Source organism: Kryptolebias marmoratus, linkage group LG2 (genome assembly GCF_001649575.2).
Source record: "Kryptolebias marmoratus isolate JLee-2015 linkage group LG2, ASM164957v2, whole genome shotgun sequence".
Lineage (NCBI taxonomy): Eukaryota > Metazoa > Chordata > Actinopteri > Cyprinodontiformes > Rivulidae > Kryptolebias > Kryptolebias marmoratus.
In genome coordinates, this window is record NC_051431.1 from 17,056,819 (window position 1) to 17,073,339 (window position 16,521).

General features: G+C 44.7%; 2 protein-coding genes across 2 annotated transcripts in view; one reads left to right on the forward strand and one right to left on the reverse strand.

Annotated features, from left to right (window-relative positions):
- Positions 1-116: 116 nt before the first annotated feature.
- On the forward strand, positions 117-7,133 carry LOC108240498 (protein FAM124B). The gene is made up of 7 exons (XM_017424029.3): positions 117-1,659; positions 2,084-2,112; positions 3,442-3,642; positions 3,851-4,246; positions 4,745-4,941; positions 5,282-5,444; positions 5,951-7,133. Exons 1-7 carry the CDS (start codon positions 1,595-1,597, stop codon positions 6,547-6,549), a joined length of 1,650 nt encoding a protein of 549 aa, XP_017279518.1. The 5' UTR covers positions 117-1,594; the 3' UTR covers positions 6,550-7,133.
- A 1,616-nt stretch (positions 7,134-8,749) lies between these two features.
- The window catches only part of mmp28 (matrix metallopeptidase 28), an 18,914-nt gene continuing 11,142 nt past the window's right edge, over positions 8,750-16,521 (reverse strand). The window contains exons 4-8 of the mRNA XM_017423938.3: positions 13,645-13,866; positions 12,502-12,747; positions 10,202-10,339; positions 9,954-10,121; positions 8,750-9,443 (exon numbers count right to left, since the gene is read on the reverse strand). Of these exons, the coding sequence (XP_017279427.1) occupies positions 9,055-9,443; positions 9,954-10,121; positions 10,202-10,339; positions 12,502-12,747; positions 13,645-13,866 (1,163 nt within the window). The 3' untranslated portion in view covers positions 8,750-9,054. The remainder of the gene's footprint in view (positions 9,444-9,953; positions 10,122-10,201; positions 10,340-12,501; positions 12,748-13,644; positions 13,867-16,521) is intronic.

Below are 16,521 nucleotides of genomic sequence, written 5' to 3' on the forward strand. Positions count from 1 at the left end.
CATCTCAGTCTGGCCTCTCTAACTTTATCTCCCAGTCCTTCAACCTGTGCTGGACCTCTGATGACCTCATTCCTAATCCTGTCCATCCTTGTCCCTCCCAAGGAGAACCTCAACATCTTCAGCTCTGACACTTCCTGTTCGGTCTCCTGTCTTTTTGTCTCCAAACCGTCCAACACAGCTGCTCTCACCACTGATCTGGAAACCTTCCCTTTGACCTTTGCTGCCACCCTTTTGTTGACCTTCAGTCCTCCACTCTTGTCCATCCTCGTCTCCCTCTGTCTCCTGAAACGTTTCCCGACCGGCAGCGGTTGTCGTTAATCTGGGCCTCGAACCGATCCGGCATGGTGTCGCTTGGATGAGCAAAAGTGTTTTGACGCCAGATGCCCTTCCTGAGTAAAAGATTTCAGCTTGTAGAGTGGTGTAAAGGTTAACTTCGTCTATTTTCAGTTGTCTGGGTAATTTATCAAAGTTGTCACTGATCCAAACATTAAAATGAGAAGTTTTTATTTTATATCTGCTGAACTCTGGTAAGAGACTAAAACATTACAAACAGTCTGAAACTAAATGTGTAAATTCTACCCGGAAGTGAAAGCACGACGTCCCATTTTTGTGTTTTTATCCTGCAATCTGACCCAACTTTCAAAATATAAGGCCTAAAAGCACAACTTCAGGCAGTGCTCCGATTAAAATAATCTGCTGGACAGAAAACGGATCTGCACCGAATCCAAAAGGTTCGCCTTACGCAGGTAACACGTTACACGGTCTGAAACAACAATCTTGGTATTGCAGGAACGTCTACTGCACCCGTCTGCCTGTTCTCATTCTTCTTTACCTCCCGTGAGCTTTTATTCCCGTCTTGTCAAAGAGATTCACTTTAACAGCAGGCAGAAAAGGCCCGAAGATCTGTGTTTTATTTACATGTTTGTTTTAGGACTGCATGCGCTGAAACATGTTTCGGGCTGTATATTGTTCTCGTTTGAAGACACAAGACTCCAAAGAGGGGGGCTGCAGAGGGATTATGGCAGATTGAATTAGTGATTTATGTCATGATGTGCTGATTAGTAAATATTAAAAAGATTAGGGTTAGTTTTTCTGGGCTTATCAGACCTTTTCCCTCCCCCTCCACATGTTAAAGTCTTTAAAATAAGCTTTAGGGAACAATGTATTTAATTTTCAGGGTAAATGTCCTCCCCTGCTCATTTAAATCTGTCCAGCCCGTCTGCTCTGTCCTTTGTCCTATATTTTTAGACGCCTGCCACCTGCTCTATTATCATTATTACTTATTATTTATTGAAGGTGGCTTTGTTTTTAAAGAAGCACCCCTGCTGCCTCCTTTCCCCTGTAAACAAACTCCATCATTTCCTCTGTACTCTACAAAGAGTATTACTTTTTGCGGGGTTTCAGCAGAATAGTTACCGGAGCGGTGTTCGGTTCCCCGGTGACGTCAGCGTCCCAGTAAAGATCCCAGTCCTCCTCCTCCTCCCTCCTCCGAATCAAACGGGATGCTTGGCTCTCCGGGTTCGGGTCGTTACGGAACCAGCTCAACCCCTCCGGCCCGAGCGCTGGTCCGGACGTGAGAAGTGTCCGCCGGACGATGTGGCGAAGAGTCGCGCAGAGGACCGACGATGAGAACGCGGACTCCGGAGCCGAAACGGCCGCGTAGGTTAACGGTTGTCTCCGCGTTAGCTTCAGGCTAACGTTAGCTTCGGCTCTTCAGCAGCCGTCACAATGGACATTAATTTTTGTCCAAAACAGTGCACCATGACTGGGTTTGACGTTTGAAGCTGACTGTTATTATTAAGTGTTTTTATTACTTTTAACTGTACATCTTCTTTTTTTCTTGTTTCTGCTGTACTTGTACTTTTATTCAAGTTTTTTTTTTCTTTCATTGTAAATTAACTTTTTCTGTTTCGGGTCCCGCGAGCTAACAACAGATAAAGCGTTGTCATGGTGACCATAGCAACGGGCAGGTTTCCAAAGCAACCGCCACAAGATGGAGACATATTTTTCTTTTTTTTTTCGCTTCATTCGTTCATATTGCTTCGTTTTATGTATTTTATTTTTTTCCCTTCTTTTTCTTTAGATCTGACTGCAGCAAGATGTCGTCTGCCAGTAAGTTTTCCATAACTCACAAATCAAATCAAACTTTATTTACAAAGCGCTTTATATCCATAAAGCAGCTCAATGTGTTTTCCATTAGGAACATAAAACGTGAAAAAAAAGTGATTTTATAGGCACATTCCTACATACATATACATACAGGCACGGAATCATAAAAAACAGGCAATAAAAACCTAATCATATGCTTTTGCAAAATGGAAAAAGTTTTTTTTTTTTTAATATTAACAGTGGGGCCCTCTCAGAAGTAGGATACCTTCACATTTTACTGGAAAGCAAATACTAAAAGCAGTTTTCCCCTGATTTGGAAAATATAGGAGGCTTAACTAAGTTACTGTTACAGTTTCAGCCTACTTCTTATAAAAGCATGAATTACTTTTTCAAAGTTTCATCTTGATACAAACTCTATAGCTTTTTAGAAATGTTTCTCAAATGATAAAAAGCCAATTTAGTAATACGGTCGATGCAACTTTTCAGCTCTCTGTTTGTCTCTGAGATGAGCTGCAGCTTTCTGTTTGAGTCTTTGCACCAGAAATGAGTATTTCTGTTTTATCTTTGTTTAGGTGAGACAGGTTGTGTGACCTCTGTACATTATTATCACAGCAGCAAATCATCTGAATAGTTATGGTAGTTAGCATGTTCTGGATTGCAAACTTTGTCAGAATTAAAGTCACCGGTCGACACAAAGAACTGCAAGTCTCTGATATATATGGACCAGAGAAGCCAACCCAGCTTTCTATCTTGTGTTTCTATCTAAATGTCATAGTTGACTGTGTCAAAAATGGCACTGAGATCCAGAAGTACAAGAACAAATATTCTCTTTGGAGTCAGCGTTTATGTTCAACTTTAATGAGTGCAGTTTCTGTGTTATAGGGACACAGAACCAGACTGATAAATATTAAAAACATTATTAGACTGAAGACAGCTGTTTTAAGTATTTTGCTAAGAAACGGTAGGTCAGCAGGAAATGACTCTTCTTTTTAAAACAAACAAACAAAAAAAGCTTAAAAAAGGTTTTCTAAAGTTCTTCAATTGGAGAAAAACAACAGTTTCTGTGTAGAGAATTTAAAAATAATAACATACAGGTGTCTTTAAGATTAGTTATACTCATATTGAAAATGATGAGTAACTTGTTCATTCAGCTTATTTGTCTCTTTAGTTTATGACATCTGCAGGACTTTAGTTTAAATGAATTTTAGCTCCATATGATGAGTTAACCCAGACTCCGTGTGAAGCTGGACTGGTTGTAATGGTTTTAAGTTGAACTGCAGAGTGTGAATACCATTTGAGCACTTCTTGCATTGTGTTTGTGTCTAACCTCAGTTGAGCTCATGACCAGGCAACGGCAGCAGCAGCAGCTCCAGCTGATGAACCTGCATCTTCTTGCCAACCCCGGAGACTCTCTGCTGCTGCAGCAGACCCTGGATCGCCTGCTGCGCTGGCTGTGCCCGAGCCTCCGCATCTTCCATGTGTCGGAGAGGGCCTCTCCTTTCAGGACGCACACCCACCTCTGTCTTGTGGCAGGTGGGGATTTGTGGTGTAGAGTCTTGCACTTCAATGTGCTGTAGATGTCTTCACACTAATGAAGTCACATCATTTCGACAGGCCTTGTTAGGTCCATATTTATTACCTCAGAACACAACGTGTTTTCTTATTTAATAAACAGTTTGTTTTGTGTGAAAAAGAGGCCTGTTTACAGGAACTTACATTTACCTTTCCCTAAAATGCCCAGGCTACCCCTCTTTGGCCATCACGTTCTTCCTCCACGAGGCGTATGGGGAGGAACGGATCCTCAAAGTGCTGGACTTCTTCCAGCGGCCGCCCTGGCAGTACCATCACACGGAGAGCTGCGGCGGCCGGACCGGAGGGATCCACATCACGTCGGGCGGTTTGTCCTCCAACCCCCTGCTGCGGCCCTACCTCCTGCCGAGCAGGGACTTCTACAGCCTGGGGGCAGGGATGCCGGTGTGGGGCGTGCGACCCGTGCACTGCGGAAGAGAAATACTGCGCATAACGCTGTTCAGCAGCCACGACAACTACGAGGATGCTGTGCGGCTCTACGAGACTGTGCTGCAGCGGCGGGCGGAGGAGCAGAAGTCTGGATTCTGCTGGTTCACCATCCACACAGGTAAGGCTTTTCAGCAGACAGAGTTGCTCTTTTTTACACATCCTAAGGTCTAAAAATTGTCCTATTTTAAGTTTTTAGAGGCTAACGTTAAGAATTGAATGTGTTTATTTACATTATGTTAGTTCTATTTAATGCACTGAATGTGATAAATGTGAAATCGGTGTGTTCAACTTTTATCTGAGGATGAAAAAACAATAAATTTGGTCTAGGTTGTTTTTTTTTCCTGGGTATTTATGTTGGTAGTAATATAAAATACCCAAATATATGCTCTCAAGCAGAAAAAAGTTATTTTATATATTTGATTTTTGTTGCTTTTGGATTCATTTGTGGAAGATGCAACTATTTCAAATTGTTATCAATTCAGAATACTTATTTTGTTGTAATTTCTAAAACACAACGCTGCTAGTTACTTTTTGGTGTCTCTCAGCACGTCCACCTGTGTTTTGTCCTGCTTTGTCTCATTTCTGCTTGTTGTTCTCTGTATTCCTCTGCACACAGAGCCAGGGCTGTGCCTTCAGCTGGCTTTGAAACAGCTGTCTCCGGGGGTCCGCGTGGAGCCGTGCAGCTCTGCTGTGCTGCAGTTTGGCGTGGAAGAAGTCGGCCAGCTGGTCCCCCTGCTGCCCAACCCCTGCACCCCCATCAGCAACACACGCTGGCAGACAGAGGACCTGGATGGTAACAAGGTTCTCTTTCAGGTAAGAGCAGCTTAGTCTGTACTCGGCGTAATATTCAATGGAAGGGTTTGTATGAAGCTGAACATTTAGTGAAATGTTACATTACACAGCAAGTAAACTGACAGTTAGAAGGAGGAAAAATGGTCACGGCTCGATGACTGGATCAGTTTTTGATCTCTTAGAAAGGCAAACATTTTTAATGTTCCATTTACAGTGATAAAAAAAAAGGAAAGGGCAGTGTTTTGTGGAACCTTTCAGGGAAGCCACCTGTCAGGTGTGTGCATGTCAAATCTATCAAATGCAACAAAATTTCTAGTCCCATTGTGAATCCTAATCCCGCTCCTCCTGTTATGTTCTGTAGGTGAAAACCCCAACCCAACCGCAGCGACCTCTGACCTGTGCTTTTCCCCCAACCTGCCTGAACGCGTCCTCACGGGGGACGCAGCTGCGGGGCTCGGGACAGAATCACATCCTGTCATCCTGCAGCCTCACCACTCCTCTGTCCTGGCAGTCCTACAGGCAAGGTCAGAGTTCATAACAGGTTTAATGAATTCAGCTGACCCACTCTGCATAACGCTACTGTCCAAATGATCCTTTTTATGGAAAACTATATTTAAAACTGCAGTCAGAGCCAAAAAAAAATCTGAATTTTTCGATTAAATGTCCATAATAATAATGAGGAGGGATGTTTGCAAGCAGTCAAACTGAACATGTTTCCTCTTTCATAGTCAGTTTCTTTAAATGAACAATTTTTTCCAGACATGAACTTTTTCTGGGTGTTTTTTACCTACCAAAAATACAAAATTGTTAGTGTTACAATGTCATGATATTCTATTTTTACTCATATTTATTGTCTGTTAAATGCAGTCTAAAATTTATTTAAAAAAATGTAATCTTTTTGCACAATCACTACACAAAGGGACCACAGAATATTTTATTTGTTTATTTCCACTTTAGTCTAACAGATTACATGAACATTTCTGACTGTGGACCTCCGTGGCTCAGGTTGGATGTGTTTGGTTGTTGGCAGGAAGCCGACCGCGCAGCGACCCGGTCCTGGACAGGCTTTATGGAGGAAGTGGTGGAGCAGAGAGTCTGGGCTCCGGCAGCTGCTGCAGCACTCCTCCTGGAAGTTCCTGCTACTCGTCTCAGCGCAGCAGCCCAGCTCAGCTGTCATCCTCCACTCACCCCGACTCCCCTCTCCGCCCATCCATCACACGTTCTCTCTCCTGCCTCCTCCTGGAGGAGGACGAGGAGGAGCCGGAGACCAACGTGGATACAGGAGTCGTCATCTCTCCTCACTCGGACGACGCAGTCAGAACAACCCGTTCCTCCTCCATCGACCTTCTGATGACCGTCCACTCTGAGAGACCTGCAGCGGTTGGGTCTTCGTCAGTTGAGAACTTGGCTGAAGAGCTGATCGAGTGTTCGCCACGGACGCGCAGGAAGCCTCAGAGGCCCGCTGGGACGAAGGCCTCCGGTGGTTGTGGGGAGGCAGCCTCAGAGAGTAGGACCGCTGCAGTTCAACAAAGCTCCTCAGTCAGGCTCTTGGCAGAGAGCAGGACTACCGCTGAGCTGTTGTCAGCAAGGCCCGACAATCAGGAGCCTGTCGATGAGTTCTTCATCTGAATTCCTGCCACCGCGACACAAGCTGTGACGATAATCACAGGAACCAGCAGCGGAGCTTCCAAAACCAGGACTACAGCAGGTGACACACTTCACTCAGAGCGGCTCTTTAATCATCATCATAATAATAATACACTCCAAAACCAGAGAAGATTATTGCAAGGTGAGTGATATTAAACAGTAAAGCTGTTGACTGTAAAACTCGTTTTATATTTTGTTTAAATAATATTTTGTGCAGCTGTTTTACTAAAGTGTAACTTGGAGAACAAAACTAATTGTGACACTGATGCAGTTTAGAGCTCCGGTCTAATAGTCTTTTTTTTACTCAGCAAAGTTTTTAACCGAGTTAAAAACAGACTCTGAACTAACAAGCAGCCATAATAAGAGTTGTTTCAACTCTAAAATGGATAACACTGGACCATCATTCACAAAATCTTTTTTTCTGCTCGTGAACAGATTACGTGAACATTTCTGACTGTGGAATTCATGTAAAAAGAAGACAAAGCAAGGATTTTTAATTAGTTTTGTTTTTTTAATCAAATTTTACAATCAAGTATGTTTTTTATTCTATTAAAAGGATGTAAATAAAACACCTCACTGTTATTTTGTGCTTTTATATAATATGTTTTGAACATCTGAAGCTTCAGCGCTGCAGAGCTTCATCAGTGAATCTGGAGCTGATTGTTCTCAGGATGGTGTCAGGAAAAGTTAGGAGATGATAGCAGGTGGAGACTTTTTTTCTGCTATTTGACTTTAATGACTCAGGGCAGCAGTTACAGGTCTGAGTCCAGGCTTTACTTTAAAAAGAATAATCTTCTGGCTTTCAATTACATTTATTCAAATGCTGAAATTATCCGTACTCTAGTATTTTAGGTTAATGTAAACATGGTGGATCAGAACTGGCAAAATGACTAAAACTAAATTCTCTGACTTTTCTTTTTAGCATTGAAGCTGCAGGAAGTCATAAGATCAGCCAAGTGAAAATGTAGAGAGCAGAAAAGGTAAAGTCTGGTGTTCGTTTGTGTTAGTGAAGAATGGATTATTAGTAATAATCAAACAGGACGTTAAAACCTTCATCTGTAAATCATCTGCTCTAAAACTATCGGCTGGCTACACGTAATCTTTTTAAAACCCACTCACGTGTTCTTGTCACAGCACACCTGCAGTATGTGGTTATTTTCTGACTTATTAGGTGCAGGAATCCCTTCAGTCATGTGCAGCATTGAGTTGGAGGAGAAATGAGACTTTATGGAGAGCCATGGGGGGTTTGTCTGTCACAGGAGGCCATTTTAAAATGATTACACGTCTACAGGGCATTATCATACTGTCAGTGAAAAGGAAACGATAAGTGAGATTAGTTTGAACAATTATAAGGGAACAAAGCTATTCCCCCAGTTCAGATGTATAAAATGTGTATAAAAAAAAACACAAAACAAGATTTTGGTCCTTTTAAAGAAAACACTCGGTGGACATTTTATGTCTTCCTGTCAGAAGCCTTCAGTCCAGTGGACAGATTAACTCCTGTTTGAACAGGACTGTCAGGTACCCCGGCTTAAGTCCACGTCCAGCTTTGTCCACACTGTGTCCACACTGTGTCCTCTGAACAGGAAAGACTTCATCCTCTACTGCAGATACGTGCAGCAGCTTCTGTGGAGGGATTTTTAGTCCACGTTCAACTCAGGAATGTCTAGATAGCTCATCTTTCAGGACAGTGGCCTCCATTTGTACCCCTCCTTTACTTAAAGCGATGTCCTGCAGTGGTCCAACACAGGTCCACATGTCCATAAAGGTTAAAGAAATCAGTTTTTCTCTTTGGTCCGGTCTCGATGCTGCAGCTTCTGAGTCCCACTGCATTCGTTCTGCAGGTTCACAGCGGATTAAAAAGGCTCCTCTTGTTCTAAAGACCAGCAGCTTCAAAATGTTCGAGAGGACAATTTGAATAAGGTCCACCTGAAAGTCCCCTCTGTTTACCTGAGCTGCTGTGAAGCATTAATCTTTAGACTACATCCTCGTATTGCACATGTTGCTTGAAAAAGAATAAATCTAATAAGTGCTCATGTTTGTTTGATGTTTAATATATCCCCTCTTAATATTAGAATCTGTCTGGGTTTTTTTGTTCACACAGATTAGAAATCTTCAGGTTTTCTGGTACACAATCCCAGGGGAATCAATGCTGAAGCTGTGATTACGATCTTTGTTTTTTTTTCCCTATCAAAAAAAAAATTCCTCCACTATTTGTTTTGTAAAATTGCACATAAGTGTTGTTTTTAGGAGTCAGATTATAATCTAAACTACATACAATAGACTGTAATTACACATACATAGGGACATTAATCGCTCTCAGTAGTAACATGTGCTTTAAATGTATAAACTTGGTAGTGCCGGACTAGTTTGAGCCATCCACTGCTGCGTTTTAAAAGCCAGGCTTTATGTTGGAAAAGCTCAGGTTCTTTGTGATACAAACTCTGAGTCTTATTGCACTGTAAATGTTGCAGCACCCTCTGCTGTTCAAAGGAGGTGGTTGTTCTCTGGAGTGCTGCTGCAGCCCATCCAGTTCAGGTCCTTGGCCCACTGACCCACTCTGGTGACCCGAACCTTGGCGGGGTCAAACCTCCAGAACCGCTGATCTCTGAACAGGTAGAGGCGTCCGTCCTGGCGGGTCAGCGCCCCGTTGGAGCCCTGCGGAACGCCCTTCCAGTCCGTCAGCCTGCGGGGGTAGTAGGGCTCCCGGCGCAAAGTCTTGAGGTTGAGCACGTGGTAGCGGGCGTCCTTGAAGAGCACCATGTGACCCAGAGGGGCGTAATAAAAAGCACAGTCCGGGTGACGGGGGAACTCGCCGCTTTTTATGGGGAAACCCGAGTCCAAAACGCTGCCCGTGTAACGCCACATCCTCTTCCCTGAAAAACATGAAACAAAGCAGGAGAAGTGTTTTTAAACCTCCATCACTGGATTCACACAGACCCTTTTCAAATGCAGGGAAAAAAAAATTCTCTTTTGAAACTAAGCAGGAGTTTACAGAAGACTGGCAGAGCGTTTGGCTGCACTGTTTCATGGAAATGACACGTCCTGCATGAGCAGCTGATTTATGGAGTAGAAATGATGCTTTGGCAGAGCATCAGTACTTCCTAAACGACTGAATGCTGAACAAACTGTTTGGGTTTTGGCCCTCAGGAGGAAATTGGGAAACCTAAGACAATTTAATAACCCGTAGCATAAAGGTGAAGCTAATTAAACTCCACAGCTGAAGCCTGGGTGCAGCATGTGCTTTATAAAAAACACTTTGCTCCTTAAAAAGGCCCATGAGAATCTACTTTGGGCTTTAACCGATACATGGAGCTAACCAGTGGGTCAGGAGAAGCCTTTAAAAGGCAGCGCGGGCCGAATTAATGAGATCAGTGAAGCAGTACCTTTGAAAAAATACCACTTGGAGTCCAGCGGGGAGAAAGCGGCAGCCTCGATGGCCTGAGGGAGGTCGGCCCAGCGCTGACGGAGGGGCAGCGGGCTGCTCACGCTGCCTGCAGCCGACACCGTCCAGAACACGCCGCCACGAAACACCAGCACGGCCTTGGTCTCGTCTGGACACACGGCGCAAGGAGCAACGGTCACCCGTGAAGGCTAAATTTCATCTTAAAGACTGTCCTGCTTGTGCTTTTACCCAGAGTGATGGCATCGAAGACCCCCTGGCAGTACAGAGGCGGCCCCGGGCTCCGGAGCTCCGAGAACTCCCACTCCTGCAGCGCAGCGTGCAGAACCTCACCCGGCAGCCTCACCAGGCGATTCCCCAGCGGTTTACCTGAGGAGCACATTAGAAATCACTTGGAGCGTATATAAACTTCCAGGAACATCTGGAGCCTGCAGGGACTTTAAAAAAAATAAAAGGTTCAGATTCAGTGAGTTTTAGAAAAGCAGTTTGGGAACAAACAGATTAAACAGGACAGTGGATCTTAAACAAGACTGAGACAATGTTAACAGTTAAATGGTCCTCTCCAGGATGTGGCCGGGCTCGTGTATACTGATGGATAACGTTATACAGTGCCGGAAATAAACACAAGACTTTAGATAACCCTGAACACACCGATTCTAATCCAGCGGCTCTAAAATAAAAGTTTTTACACCAAGTTTACAGCTGCAAAACAAGAGAACTGAACGAGGAGCAGAACAAATCGCTTCAGACATGATTTTAGCCGTTTTGTTCGCATGAAGCTCGACAAACGTTTGTGTTGGAGGAGGATAAAAATCAGCTGCAGGAAAATTAGACACACACACACACCACAGAGGATAAGATAAGAACCGGAGGTCCGACCTCAGTCGAACGCTGAACCTCCCTGCTTGTGCCGTAGATACACATTCAGCCCTGAATTCAACATTCTGCATCCTGATTCTTTTGGGTCCTAATGTAGCAGATGTTTTTACTGAGCATCTGTTCTATTACATATCAAATGTGAAGACACCATAAAGGCCTTCAGTGGGAATAAATAAATAAGAGATCTGGATTTCAGCAGCTGTATACAACACAGCAGGACTAATGCACCCACGTCGCCACAGATGTTGGGTTTTAAATCACGTGTAAGAATTTAAAAGAAGTACCAGGAGGACTTGGTTCAGGCGTACACTAAAAGTACAGGTCCTCTACGTGTTATGTGCATTCTTGATTTCTTTGTAAACCTGTAGAGTTTGCGTGTGCAGGACCGAAAGTCTCTGAACACATGTAGGTGACATGCACGCCTCAGGCCAAATCTCGTGCAGTCCTGTCTGTATCTGCCCGAGGAGCAGCGGCAGAAGCTCCTGCCACAGGCTGGACACCGCGCTGACGGGAGAGCAGGAGGAAAACCAGCTGCACTTCGATAAACAGGAGGAATCCTGGGAAATCCCTCTCTTACAATTAAAACCCTGTCAGAGAGTTGTTTTCTCTTCCAGGTCGGAATAAACATTTTATCTTCTGAAAAACAGAATTCCTAAAAATACACTGCTGTTCGTCACCTGATGGGGACTTAAAGCTTGACCAGTGGGTTTCTTACAGAAATATAAGAAGTTTAAACGTTTATATATTTATATTTAATCTTTATAAAAACATGCCCTGGGAAGAACAACAGTTTTTACCATTTTTGGTCAGAATGTGGTATAAATGTGAACTAAATGGATTTTAAAGGTGTTTAAAATGAAGATATAGCAGAAATTTTGTACTTAAAAGTTAAAAATAAGCAGCGAAATTAAGACATTCGAGTCTGGAGTTTAGAAATAGAAATTTTCTGTCAGTAGGAAAGAAAATGCACAAAAAGAAGCGATCCAGTTACTAATGTCTTTAGGTGATTGTGTCAATATGATGCCAGGAGATGAATTAAAGTGAGAATAAAAAGGCAGCACTGTGGGCATTAGGTGTTTTCCCTCCTCTCTTTCCTCATCAATGCAGAGAGAATCAGGGAGGCTGATAAAAGCCACCCAAAGAAGCTGAGGACAGAACGTGTCCAGAGGCGGAGCAGGTGGGACTTCTGCTGAGCTCGGTCTTCCAAACGAGCGTGAGGCCGTCCCGCAGCCGGAGAGACGTTCCCGCAGAGCGCTGCTGTCCGCTCACCGGCCGAACCAGAGAGAGAGAGAGAGAGAGAGAGAGAGAGAGAGGGGAGACTCGAAGAGCTGCAGGATTACTGAGGCGCGGTGAAATCGGTCGCCAAGCACACGGACGAGAACAACAAAGCATAACGCCACGTGTGGAAACCTGCCTCCCACATGCCAGGAGGAGCGGCTGTTCTGCTCCCAGTCAGGACAGAACAGGAGAGCGCTGACAGGAGAACGTGACGGTACACTCGGGAGGCGGGGTGGCTGCACTGCTGCCGCTAGAACACAAACTCCCAGACGAGACGCTGTGCTTTAGATTACAGGTTCTCGTGTTTGTCAGGGAAAAACGGGGGAAAACTTAGAGCCTCTCTGTTCCGCTCGCCCGCAGCCGCCTTCTCTTACCGTACAGCTGCTGCACGGCGAGGATGTCGTCCCAGCTCAGCACCAGGCTGCGGCCCAGCTTCCTGTAGTACGGCGACATCAGCGCGTGGCGCACGGGCGAGTGCTCCAGCCCCAGCGTGTGTCCAACCTCGTGGGCCGTCACCATGAACAGGTTGTGGCCCTTGTGTCCGTTCAGCGTCCACCGCTCCGCCATGTCGAAGTGGGCCTCGCCCCGGCGGGGCAGGAAGGCGTGGGCCAGGGTTCCTCCTGGACGTCAAACAAATGGGACAATGTACATGTAAACACAAGTTTTATATTTATAAAACTCAAGACTTGTTGCTGCTTAATTAAAATTAAAATCTGTTCTGTATTTTTTTTTAATGCTGCTGTTGCTTTTAGTTTTATTTCTTATACTCAAAACATTTGCATTAACTTATCTGTCTGTTAGCAAAATATCTCATGAACCTCTGAACTGATTTTGATGAAACCTTCAGAAAGTAATCACTGGGTGCACGTCTACAACTGATTAACTTTTGAAGTCAACCCAATTCAAGATGGCTGCTGCAGCTACTCAAAGGTATCAAACATAAAGGTAGGTGTAACTCAGTCCGTTTAACAGATGTTGAGCTAAAATTCAGCGTGGTAGTGGGCAAAAGTCATCCTCGACTGGCATACCGAGCACCAGGAGTTCACACGAGAACTCGCTATAACAGGTGAGATCAAACGTAACGTTATTTTCAAGGTTTGACCAAAATGTCTCATATGAGCGGATTTTGGTTCAAAACTCGAGCATGAATGGTGACCCTGAGTAAAGATGTGAAACAATGAGTGGTGCTTGGACTATGTGGTGGGGATGACTTTCAGCTACTACCACACCAAATATTAGCTCAATATTTTAAAAACTGACCGAGTCAGAGTCATTTTTGTGTTTTTTAAAGTGAGCTAGCTGTGGCAGCCATCTTGAATTGGGTTGACTTCAAAAGTTAATCAGTTGTAGACGTGCACGCAATGATTACTTCCTGAAAGCTTCATTAAAATCCGATCAGTGGTTCATGAGATATTTTGCTAACAGACAGGCGATAAAAAGGCCCAAATCATTTCTTTTACTGTATTTCAAACGGTGAGCACAGATGTGGTCGGGTGCAGGAGTGTGACGACCCTGACCTGGTCCATCGAAAGCGTTGGCGGCCCCGTCGTTGTGGTCCCCTTCGTAAAAGGCCAGCCGTATGTCTGCGGGGCCCTCGAGGGCCTCGTGGAACGCCAGGCCCGACACGTTGCTCCACAGCTGGAAGGCGGCGCGCACCGCCAGCCGCACGGAGCCCGGCGACGGGTGGCGGGGCCAGTTTACCATCTGGTAGGTGAGCCGGTGCTTGTGCCACTTCTCGGCTGCAGGACAGAGACACACGGAGGTCAGCCAGCTTCGGATCATTAACAACTGCCATGGACGATGGACTTAAGGCCTAACGCCGCCGCCCTCTTTTAAACAGATGTTTTTCTATGAAGAAAATATTTGTAAATAAAAAGATAAATATTCTGAAAAGTATAAAAGTTACAAAAACCAAAAGTCCCGGCCCCCGTCTGCTGAATGAGCCGAATGTACTGTTACTGGATCCTGTGATCTGTTCACTGCCATCATCATCATCAACACTTTACTTTATGAATCCACATGTTTGCCAACATCTGGTCTCACCCATTCACACGTCAGCCGTCCATGACATGAAGCGGCCGGCGGGGGGGGGGGACCCGGCTGACCTGACGCTAACCGTGTCGGCCCACAGCTGAGTAAACCCACAAACGGCTGGACATCGACACGCGTCTGTGCTGCTCCATAATGACACACCCCGTTCTGTCATTTGCCCCGCTCTAATCTGTACGTGTGCACATGATTACACAATGCGGCAGGGGGAGAATCAAAGCAAACTAATGCCCAGCGCGCAAACGCTGTCATCCGGGCGGGAAGCGGTCATTAGAGGGTACGAACCTTCCGAGGCTGGTGGCTCCGACCGACTGGGAGAGTCGGGCTGGAAGGGGAAGTGCGAGGGGCTCTCTGGAAAGAATTACGTTCTACAAACAAAAAACAAAACAACATGCGCAGCTTGAAGGCTGCGGTTTATGGGGAGCCTTGTGAAATCCTTTTTTTTTTCCCCAGTCCCAGCTGGCGCCGCGTCAAGAATCATCATTCATCACAGAGAACAAGGCCTCATGTCGACCTCGCCCCAGCAGCGCCAGCGTCCCGGGCTCCTGGGAGCGGCCCAGCGCACAGCGCTGTGGGCGAAGGGGTCAGTACCCCACGTCCTTTATAGGAACAAAGAATCAACGCTAAGTTCTCCAGCCTGATTTCACGGTCGGCTCAGTGACAGCCAGGCGCCCAAACCATCAGCCCTCCACCACCGTGCTTCACAGTGTTTGCTTTGGTTCCAGAAGTCCTTTAGGTTTGTTTTTCCAGCCCTGAGCTGCGCTGCCATGTTGTTTTCTTCTTCCTGAACTTTGACCTTTGACCTGCTAACTCAGGTCTGTAGAGTCTGACACAGGAGCTCAGGGTTGTTTTCTTTGCCTGGTCTGACCTTGGGGTGATTTTGCCAGGACGCCCACTCCTGGGAAGCTTGTTTGGAAATGACCTTTGACCCTCCCCAGATTGGTGGACAGGAACAGTTGACTCCCTTAAAATCCCATTTTTCTTCTTCTTCTTGGGTTTTTTTTGTAACTGTTGCAGGAGAAGCTCCCAGCCAAGTATTAAAAACCGTGAAGGAGATCGAATTTACGTCTCGCCGCGAAACCTGCAGCGACAGCTCTGTTTTCCATCTGATAAGGCTGATAGTGGGTTTTGCGCACTCTTTCAAAGAGGGCGACATCAATCAAGCGCAAACACAGCTGTAAAAACATGAAACGGGCCCGAATGTAGGTGGGAGGTCTGCGCACACCGCTGCTCATTCGTACAGCTACACCGGGCGTTTGGTGACGAGGAGGAGCTGATGACGTTCAAGGCAGGAACAAAAACGGGTCCCATTCATGCTTATATGGAAAATAGGCTTTTATATGGATTAAACTGAATAAAATAAATTGTTGTGTCATATAAACTGGTAGGTGATATGAATCCATGGAGTTTTAAACTAAGAGCATCTTTTAATGAGAAGGAAGGGAGTTAAAGGAGTTTTGGTCGAACCTTGTAAAATGACGCATTGCTGAATCTCATGCTCAGAGTATGTGACGTGGATGACTCTCAGCTACTACCACACCAAGGTTTAGCTCCATATCCGTAAATTTCACTAAGTTACAGCCACTTATGTGTTGGCTATGGTCGATTAGCTGTGGCAGCCATCGTAAATTAGGTTGACTCTAAAAGTTAATGAGTTGCAGATGTACACCCAGCGATTGGTTCCTGTGAGTTTCATTAAAGTCCGACAAGCGGCTCGTGAGATATTTTGCTAACAGACGAACAGAGCAGACTTCACCAGCTACTGACAAAGCTTAGAGCAGAAACGGGCAAAGTGAAGCGCTCAAAGTACTCTCTGCTGCTACGACCACACAAAATCTTATCTCAAAATCTGGAAAACTGGCTGTGGCGGCCATCTTGAATCCGGTTGTAGAAGTTTCACTTTGCTAACACAACAGACAAACTCACACACGCAGACAACAACATTGTCACCATTTAGCCTTCAGCAGTGGGCGATAATCAGGACCTCATACGAATCAATTCTTTGTAGGAATTAGTACTTTAAATATTAAAACATGATTCTTTAAAATTAATATATACTTTACATGAAGTGATACTTTATATAAATCAACACTCAACTGATACTTTGAAGGAATCATTCATTTGTATGAATCAACACTACATATAAACTGATACTTTATATAAATCCTACTTTATACGAACTGTTCCTTTAAATTAATACTTTTTAAAAAATCTTTACTTTATACGAACTGTTCCTTTAAATTAATACTTTTTATAAATCTTTACTTTATACGAACTGTTCCTTTAAATTAATACTTTATATAAATCCTTACTTTATACGAACTGTTCCTTTAAATTAATACTTT